We start from the raw sequence: 10,576 nt of genomic DNA, 5'->3' as shown, positions 1-10,576 counted from the left end.
CCTTAACAGCAGCGCAGCAAGACACTGAGATTACACAAGCAATTTTCTTTTTCTGTTTTTAGGGAGGCTGATGATCTTATGACAGAAGGGCAGATTTACAGAAGAGTGGAGAAGGGAAATGGGAGAGGTTTTAGGTAAGATTTATTTTTAAAAAGCAATGCAATATCCAAGAGGAAATGTCAAGCCAAGCCCAGAGCCTGGTGCTTATGGGCTGCAAGTCAGGCAACAACAGTGCCAGAGAGAGGGTATCTCTGTGGACACCTTCCTGCCACCTGGCAGCACAGCTGAGGGGCACTTCAGATGAGACGTACTGCCAAATGTACTTGTCTGCACATGGGGTTTTAAACTAAGAACTGTTTTGTGTAGTGTCATGAAGCCAAATCATGTGTACCAAAATAAAAGAGGGGAAAAAGAAAAAAAGGAGAAGAAAAGGAAACACAAACTTGCCTGTGTAAAAAAGCCAAGTGCAGAGTCAGCAGAGAACTCCTCCACCCCATGCCTTGCTCTGGTCCTGTAAACATGTTCTCCGAGTCCCACAAAAGGAATAAGACACTGTCCACATTTAAAACACACTTTATTCCTCCTCAGGAACACATTCTTCCTTAAGGGTACGTGTGATCTCACAAAATTGTGGAGCAGAAAATGCAATGCGGGGCCCACTCCCACACTCTATGGGATTACAAATATCAGGCATGGTGTGATCATAACGAGAGGTGGGTCTGAATTCTGCCTCTGCTGTCCCGCTCTTTGGATCAGAAAACAAATCTGTTAGGCTATTCTGAGAGCTGATGAGTCAGAAAATGAAACAGGCATGCTTCTGTCTCCATACTGAAAATTTATACCTTAAAAAAAAGACAGTAAAGACAAGATGCCCCTTACTTCATTTGGGAAGGATTTCGGCACTCCACCACATCAACCACGTTAGAGACTTGAAAAACAAAACCAATAACACACAACAGCTAGCATTGTCAAGTTTTAAAAGATTTTTATAGATAATCAAAGCTACAATTTTTTCTTTAATTTTCTGGGTAAATTAAATCTTTCAGAGAAGCAGCAGTCCACAAGACAAAGAGCAAAATTGCTATGGAGGGCTGTATATCTAAATTTACCATCAGACTAGCAATGTTTTATGTTTGTAGTCACCCCTCTGCTATGTCAACACAGTATGAAAATTGAAGATTTAAGTACTTGCTAAATATGCACTCAACCAAATGTTAAAATGAAGGAATAAATGTATTTGTAGTGTAACAGCATATGCAGATATTTCATACCAAGAAGATTTAACAGAATTGAAAATGTGAAGGTCAGAATAAAACACTCAGCCTTGGGAAAGTGAAAAGAATGTAAGAACAAGAAGTTAATATCAGGCATATTTGATTAAAGAAAAAAAGAAACTGTAAAAGTAGTCATTTAGAAACTGTAAAAGTGGTAATTTAATTATGCTTCACAACATATCTCCTAGACTGCAAATGACACCACTACAAGAAATTCAGAAAAATGTTTAACAAAATATTTTGCAAGCATGTTAAAATTGCATTTATTTGACTTCAATTAAGCTAGCAGAAAAGGAATTACTCTGGTGATCATGTTTTTAATAAAACATATCTTTAGTCCTCATATATTAGCCAGTGAATTTGGACTGGAGAAATGTAGCCTCATACAAAGACTACAGTGAACTGTACAAAAATCTGTCTAATGGTTTTCCAGTTACATTAGTCATGGGTATAATTCAAATGAGAGTTACAATTTCAATTTTAAATAAGTTTTAAGGGGGAAAAACTGTCTAATCAACTGCTTATGAGTAATAATAACTCAATTAGTACCTTAAAATTCTTACATGCATTGTTTTAAAAACATTTCTGTAGTTTTCTGTGTCTTTTTGCTATAAAGCAGTAATTTGGTTGTGCCAGATTCGTGTCTACATCTACAGGAAAGCTGATTTATGAAGCCCCAGTTAGCTTAATTCTGGCAAATAGACAAAGAAGAGAAATGGCTCCTATCATCTATCACCATACATTTCTCCCTTTTTCATATTTCATCATCGTCTAGGAATGCAGGAAAGCTGTGTAAAAGGTGTGATGACTGGGATTAGATTTTGTCAACAATCATTCTTCCTTCATCAAGCTACTCTAGCAGCTATCTAGCTTCATCACTATCCTACCCTGGCTGTGAAAGAGGAAAATGTTCCCTGTTCATCTGCTTGAGTGCTGGTATTCACTGGCTCTGGCAGCTCCCCATAGCAAGTGTTTTCCTACATGGAAGAACAGGACTCTCAGAAGCACTTTGAGGCACAGTCCAAGCAGAGATTTCCTGGTCTGAGGCAGTAGGCAGACATGACCGAACATGAGCTCAGTGTACAACACAACAGCACGAGCAGGGAAATGTTCACTCTGCATCCCAACCCACCACTGTGGTGGTCTTTGGAGTGCAGCCTTTCCTGGAGTCTGCAGTGACCACTTCAGTGGAGGCAGGGGTTCAGACAGCATTCACTGGCAACTCCTTACACTGGCTGCAGTTCAAGCAATTGAAGAGAAAGAGGAAAAGTTTGTCATTTGACAAATTCACAGCTCAGCCATTGACTTCTGAAGATGTCCCCAGATTGAGCAGCAGCTCATGGACAGGTATGCACCTCTGGGCTTGGCAGGGCACCAAGAGTTGGCTAGCAATGAAGCAAGAGAGACCCAAACCCAGGCAGGAAAAGGTAGAAAACACATTTCTTGAACAAGGAAAGAGAGCTTATGGGTAAATGTTGCTGAAAGAAACCTGGGATGTGCACATAGAACCTGCTGACTGCTTGATTCCTCCTGTCCTAGCAGAGATGGGACTCTGAATACAAACTAGACTGTAGTGTCAAGTAACACACCCCATCAGTTTCCACTCTCAACAGGAAAAAAGTCGATTCCAGATGTTTTAATAAAAAAAGACATAACAATTATCGTTTCTGAAGTTTTTCAGATGAAAGCACTGAAATTCATCTACCAAAATCAACTGGATTTCCAACACCAGCAGCCTCCCTACTGCTGTTCGGAGACTTAAAATACTGTGTTTGGAAATATGACACTGCCATACAAGCACATTCTGAAGATCTTTCTCTATTATTGTTATTATTCAGTTCCTTCAAGCTCCCTTTAGGGATGAAAAGCCCACATTTCCAGCACTAGAGTGTGAGGTGGCTTTGGCAGGGCTGGAGGAGGGCAGAACACCTGCAGGCTCAGCTGGGAAATGCCCCCCAGCCAAGCAGTGTGGGAGCCCAGCTGGATTAGGAGCAAAAAGGAGGCACTGACTAAAGCTCTGAATCCACTGGACACATACTAGCTGCTTCTTGCTCAAATACCAAGTGCAGAAGTATGACCCCCGAGCAAGAAGAGCTGCAGGCTTGAAATGGTGGGAAAGGAGGACAAATATCTCCTCCACAGAAAATGACAACCAACATCCAAAGTAGGATCAAGTCCTGCAAACTGTCCAACCAATGACAAAATATGGCAGCAAAATAAATTTTGTGTGATTTTATGGTGATGTTCTATGTGTAGCTGCTTATTTAGTCTTTTATCTCACCTTGTGTGAGAGAGGGACATGAGAAGCTGTGTTTCAAACAACCCCAGAGGACTAACTGGACCAACATGAAAATGATGAGGCAAATGGCATTGGCCAGCTCCAAAGATGCTCTTCCTTGCACATAAACTAACAAACTAACAAAAGTTTAGAATTATAAATGGAACCTGAAAACAAGTTGGGTTTGAGATTTCTAGGCTGTAATTAGCAGCACAGCTGTTGTTCTGTAAAACTAGAAAACTGCAATTTGCTTGAGTGCTGTCTCTCCTACAGCTTCCAAAAGCCCTCATCACACTACATTACAGCTCATCCAACACCCCATGCATTCCCTCAGCTTAATGATGGGAACCTGTTAGCCCTTCCTCTCTAAAACACCTCCAGTGTCTTCCCATCATCTCTTAATTACCCCAAATAACGCTCTCAATACTGCCATGGAGATATTTGCAATCTATCACACAGAGTTTGCAGACAGATTAAAAGGAAATAGACTGGTGATTACCACAATGCTACATGTGTTCTGGTAACCAGGTGTTTGCCATCTTTAAGAAAAGAATAAAAGTGCCTTCTTCCTGCCTCTCCTTAGGTGGGACGTAAATGCACTTGCCCATCTCTCCTCAGTCACCTATTTGAAGAGTACATCAAAACTTCCTTTTCTAAATATTTTTATGTCTCCATCAAAATTAGTTAAAATAGATCAAAAGATTAAAGCCTGCAGAGGGCTGGGCAGGGCAGCTGCTGCCAGACATTGCAGAAGACAAACTGCACGTTGCACAAGTTCACTGCCATGGACACTTTGCCTGCAAGTGGAGAAGAGTAATTTCTTAAGCATCAGAAATCCTCAGCTAATCACAACAGCCGTGGCTTCCCTGAAGGATAGGGTTTACCAGTTCAGACCAGTTCACAAACTGCCTCAGTGACTCTAAAAACATCTTTATTCCCAGTAAAGGGAATAAGGAGTAATAACCAGCGGAAATGTTCATGTTTCTTCACATAAACAACTTCTGTGGAAACATTTCCAGTTCTTCCTTTTTTAAGCACATCAGCCATGAAGCAGCTTGTCACAGATCTTGCCTATCAGTGGCATATGTAAGCTTCAAGAATTTAACTCATGCTTTTCTTTCCTTTTTGCTTCATTGCACTTCATTATTAATGGTGAGAAAAGACCCCTTTGAACACCAATAGTCAGTATGACCATTACTTAGTGAATTTTTCTGAGATTAGCTACCAGCAAAGCAAGCAGCCGTGAGAGTTTAGTTCATCCAAAGAACCTGATATGGATGCACTAGGGAAAATGCTTCTTTTTACTCTGGTCAGGAGATGTCTACAGCCAGCATGGCACCAACAGGTGCACAGGCTGGTACTGAAGTTTACTATACACTGCTGAAGGGGATGTTTTGAGAGTGAAATTGCAGCTGCACAGAAAACATAGAAAGATTCACCTTGTTGAAATGTAGCCATCTAGAAGTTGAAATTTGCTCTGAATTTGCTGCCTGTGCTTCCTCCCTGAAGACGGATGAGAGGGAACGGCACCACCAGCAGGTACCCCCTTCCCATCATCCCACTGTAGGAAGATGAGCAGAGAGATATTACAGCTATTAGAAGCAAAGTATTCAGACAGACTGAAACTTCGCACTTGTTAGCTCTTCTACTTTCCAGAGATAACTGAATGGTTATAACTTTAAACAGTGTTCAAAAACTACAGCAGATCACAACTGGCCCTATGCTTTTAAGGTACTACTCTTCTGAAATACATACATGGAATTTTATATCAATAAAATATTTTCATTCCATTCTCTGCTAATATAATGAGGAACAGTTTCAGTTCAGTCTGACTTTCATGTAGTTGCCTTTTCCACCAAAAGAAACAACATTCATGTGAAGCCAAAATGGAAATGGAAAAAAAAATGCTACCAAATATTTGAAGACTATGTAAAACTACTTCAGATTGTGCTGGTCTGGTACTTGTCCTTGTAGGGAGTGTGTAACTATTATGGTGTCTGAAAAGCTAGAAAACCCAAAAGTAAAACAAAACTAAAAGAAAAAAATATACCAATATAGCACAAAAATTGCCACCTCAATTAAAAATAAAGCTAACACAGAAGATTCAGGAAATATGAGGAAGTATAAAGGTCAATACATTAAGTAACTGATTTACTTAAAAATAAAAGCAAGAACTCTTAAAAAATTTACTTGAGGCAAGAAAAGAAACTGTATTGCTTAAAATAAAATCTTACCATCTTATACCATAATTTTAATGATTTTTCAAGTATTAATTTCATGTATTTGGTCTTAAGCCAATAGCTATTAAATGGTTTTGGGAGGAGGCTATGTTGAAAGTATGGAAGTGCATTTAAACTATAATATTCTTCAAGTGTTACATGAAATTTTCAGAATCCAAATTAACAGGCATAATTTGTGTCTTGTCCATAAGTCATGTCCAAGGGTCACAGTGATATCATGATGAAATGTTATTAGACCATCACTGAAAACCCTGCTTTAATAGTGCAATAGTATTTTGCTTTCATTAACCCAAAGGACCATGGCAGAAGTACTGGTGTTATTTCTTACTGCACAATATAAATTAATATACTGCACAATATAAATAAATATTCTAGAAATCATATTTCAGAATGTTCATTTCAGCTTGAGGATCATATCACCACAGCTGTAAGATCAGTTATACTCTGGTAAATGCTGACACAGTTTAATGGCTACACAATGCACCATAGCTTCAAGACTCCCTGGACGCAGTAAAAAATTTCTACACGTGCATAGAGTCAACTGAGCTGTCTTATCTTCATTTCAAATGTATTTGGTGAACTAGTGTGAGACTTAATTTATCAGCGTGCAAAGGAATATCAAACAAAGTCTCCACAGTGCAAAACACAATGCTCATTCAAAACACAATCTATGGAATTTATTTTAAATAAAAGTCATTAATTTGTTTCTCACACAATCTTCACATTTTTTTTTATTTTGCTGTCCTCTTTTTTTTTCTTCTTTTTTTGGTCAGATTTTAAATACAAAAGATATTAAATCTGCATTAACCAATCTACTATGGAGGTCAGTTTGTGAAAGGCCCCTTGTTTACCTACAGCTATGAAGACCCAGAAGTCCTCTCCCAGCCTTGTGTTCCTGCAGAACACTGGTACAAAGAGAAGGGCAGAACACAACAGCTGTCCAGAGCAGAGGACATCAGCAAAGGCTCCAGCATTTCCCAGCTGAGAGAACAGCATTTCACCACAGGTTGCACAGCAAACATACAGGCTGCTACCAGAGGAAATCAAATATTTAAACAGAAGAAAGTGATGCATTTAAGTCATGTGTGAAGGGAAACCCAGTGAATAAAAATTATACAATGCCACCACAAACTTGCCCTTAAGAAACCCACAACAGTTTATTTTGAATGGAATAGAGTACCCAACACAGCAGAATAACTTTCTTGTCCTTGAAGGTGGAAAGAACACAGCCAATTTTTCCGAGCATCATAAAAAAATAAATTAAAAAACACTGAAAGAAGGAGTACACTTGGATTCCTTGTAGAAGAATCCTATTTAGTTTGCTTTTAAAAGACCAAAAAATTTAAACAGGCACACTTTGTTTTGGTTACAGATTGATAATCCAATCATTCCAAAGCTGGGAAATTGAGAGATTAGAGGTTCAAACAATACAAAATAAAGGAACAGGAACTCACAGGGATGTCTGATGTTCATGACTGCAGTATGCAAGCAGCTATTCACATGACAGAGCTTGTCTACAAAGAGCTCTTCAAGAAAGACTGAGACTGTTGAAGTGCATTAACTCCTTCCACTGGGAAGCAGGGAAAGGTAGTTTTTTGTTTAAAAGCTGCCAGGGCAGGAGCAGCAGTGGATTTTAGTTTCTAATTAATACGTTGGGCATTCCTCTTGACCATGAGTTACAGTTGTGGAAAAAGGGAATAAGGAGGAAAAATAGATTCCATGTGATGTAGGAGGAAAAGCGTCCTTGGATATTAACTCAACAATCTAAAAAGTCTGTTTTGAACTAGTTTTTTTATACTAGTTTTAGTATAGTGACAATATTAATATTTGTGCTCAGAGACATAGAAAAAATAGAAAATCCAGTTAGGCATCATACAAAATGTCCTGGAAATGTAATGCATTAAAAATATTTTAAAATTAAAGATTTACCCAGATCCTTAATGAGTGATAATGCTTCCCATGATATAAATACTCCACCACCATCATCCATAGCTCCCTGCCCAACGTCCCAGCTGTCCAGATGTCCACTGACCAACACAACCTGGAAAAATTGTTATGAGAAGACATGAAAACACTGAATCAGAAAATTCTGTTTAGCATTTAAGCATTTTAATGATCTTGTCACAAAGTTGGCATTTTCATTCAGAACAGGAGGAAAGAAATATTTCAAATAAAATTAAACATTGTTCTCTAGTTGCTGAATATTAATCTGGGATTCTACTACTTTAAACCAGGGAAACTAGATAAGCTGTGAGAAATGTTTAAATGAAAGGTTTTATCTCGTACATTACGGAAGTGCATACTTTCCACTGATGCAGGACTACTACACTGCTGACTGGTGAAATTTTCTTTCCTATTCCATCTGTTTAAGCCCTTAGGCATGAAATTTGATTAATCCTATTTTTGGGTGCATAAGGAAAAAATATGAACTTAGACTGAAGCATTCCCAGAGGTTTTTGTTTTATTATATATCTATGGTGCTTGTCACAGAGGACCTCTCATTTATTACCGGATCCCCTATGTGCTACAACAATGACAAGATATTTTACAGTTTATTAGTCATGAGGATATTTTAAAACATGGTAGCAAGTCCCAGATGGGTTTTCTGCAAAGAAGGTTTTGTGACTACAGTACAGAATGGTAGTATGGGCATCTCCAGAAACATCTACTTGCAGATCTGAACCCTTCAAATGTTGACAAGTAGCATCAGACAAATACCACAAGTGTGACAGTTCCCCAGCTGGGCCTTGAGATGAAGGGCTGATGGATGTATGATTACAATGGAAAGGTCAAGGAGGGACAAAAACTGAGCCAAGCAGGCAGTGTGGTAAAATGGTACAACAGCACAAAACCAAGAGCAGGGTGTGTTCAACTCAGCAGTAAGGAAAAACTGAAGGAGACCTTGGAGCATCCACCTGTGTTCTGCTCAGAACTGGCCATACACAAAGGGATGCTTCCCACTCTCAGGTTAGCTAATGTCAAGCAAGTCTCAGAGTTGTGGGATAAAGAAAAATGTAAAAAATATTAATTCTTTCTTCCACCTTCTTCTCCCTAAGGGATGAGGATCTCCTGGCATATTATCTCATCTACCATTCATCACTGGACAACTAGTCTAGCACTGTAAATGAGAACATAATGCATTTTCCTGTTGTAACTCCTGGGGGGCAAGAGTCTATGCTGTAAGGTATGCAGTAAACATTGCAAGGAAGTAACTTGGAGCACAAACATGAAAATCTCTATTTTCTTCTTCATGTCAGATAAATCTAAGTATGTTTTCACTGGTTATTAAAATTAATGAACTATCATGGCAAGATAAAAAGTATCATCACAAAAAGTATCACTCATCATACATCAGAGTTTTTTCATCTAACCAAGCACAAACTCAGGTAACATAACTGAAATACCCATAGTATTAAACAAAAGTCATGAAAAGGTAATAATCATACCAACTGAACTGCCATGGGTCCAACCAGAATGCACCAAACCCCTTTAAATTTAGAAAAAAGAGTGTGAGATCTTTATAAATGTGTGTGTTACAAGAAACAGAACAGTCATGCCTTAGAAGCAGAAAAAGCTTTTGATCAAAATCTGAAGAACAGCTTACTCTTTCCTTCTCATGTGTCAACTCCCTTTTCTGGTCATCCAGCCTTAACATGTGTTTGCTTTCCAGCACAGACTCATTTTCTTGGTAGAAAATAGACATGCTGCAATATTTATTCCAAAAGTCCCCTCCTTCAAAAGTGCTTAAATTTGGATGGATGGCCCCTCTGTAAAAGTCTCAGAATTTCTCAGGGGTATTCCTGTGATTTTGTGATTTAACGTCATGACCTTCAAAGGGCCAACACAAAAGATTGCAAGCAGCACATTTTCCAGGGACACTGCCCTGCAGTAGAAGTACTTAATAGCAACATAGCTTGAAACCAGATCATCTGAGAAAAGCAATACCAGCTTTGGAGGCAATGTTCCTGAAATGAGAGAAGAGAAATGCTCACTGTGACTGTTCTTTTTGCTTTCTTCTAAGGGAGGACTGTGCACATGTTCACACTTGCTGGTAGTGAGGGCAATGCATGAATGAATTCTGCTCTGTGTTCTGTTCATTCCTGAACGTGCAGCCTCACTGCAGCCTGCCTATGCAGGGGAGAGCTCAAACACCACCACACTTTGCAGCCGACTGATGCAGATTCAATACAGTCCACTCAATAAGGAATCCACAAATAATATTTTTTTTAAAAGAACAGAAAAGGCTCTGAGTGAAAACACAATTTTCTGTGGTATAAAGGACGTCTATTCCAAAGCTTCAAAACTACCATGTGGTTTCTTTGTTCTTAAAGCAAAAATTGGTTTTAAGAAAATAACTATTTTGTCTCCTGGGAAACAGAGCTTCAAGATTAAGTGAATTTTTTAGAACAAGTTTGTAAAGTCATTGAGAAACAACTAAGTTTACAATAGGATGCCTTTTCTTTAACAGTGAAAGAATACATCACTAACGCTGTTCCCCGGGAGCAATCTCAACAGTGTCTGAGAGGGAATTACTCCTCATTTCTGTGGAACAACACATATTGCAACAGCAGGAAATTCTGAATCAGAAGAAGGTGGTGTAATCTCATTTGGGATTACAGACTCCAATTGTAAAGCTTCTTCACCAACTCCAGAACATTACACCAAAACAGATCAAAGTTCAAGTGGATTGAGAAAGTCGGTTAATTTTATGGATGAACTTCAACTTAAATTTACTGAAGCTGTTGCCAAGAGCAATTACATAAATACAAACATTGTACCTCTAT

The 10,576-nt window shown here is 38.7% G+C and overlaps 1 protein-coding gene across 1 annotated transcript in view; it reads right to left on the bottom strand.

Annotated features, from left to right (window-relative positions):
- LOC102039986 (carboxypeptidase Q-like) overlaps positions 1–10,576 on the bottom strand; it is a gene marked incomplete at its 5' end in the record, with an annotated part of 93,678 nt that overhangs the window by 45,864 nt on the left and 37,238 nt on the right. The window contains one exon of the mRNA XM_005423486.2: positions 7,722–7,833. Coding sequence (XP_005423543.2) covers positions 7,722–7,833 — 112 coding nt within the window. The remainder of the gene's footprint in view (positions 1–7,721; positions 7,834–10,576) is intronic.

This window comes from Geospiza fortis, unplaced genomic scaffold (genome assembly GCF_000277835.1).
Source record: "Geospiza fortis unplaced genomic scaffold, GeoFor_1.0 scaffold200, whole genome shotgun sequence".
NCBI classification, from domain to species: Eukaryota; Metazoa; Chordata; class Aves; order Passeriformes; family Thraupidae; genus Geospiza; species Geospiza fortis.
The sequence above is the reverse complement of the archived record's forward strand: the minus strand, read 5'-3'. Positions and strand labels throughout refer to the sequence as shown.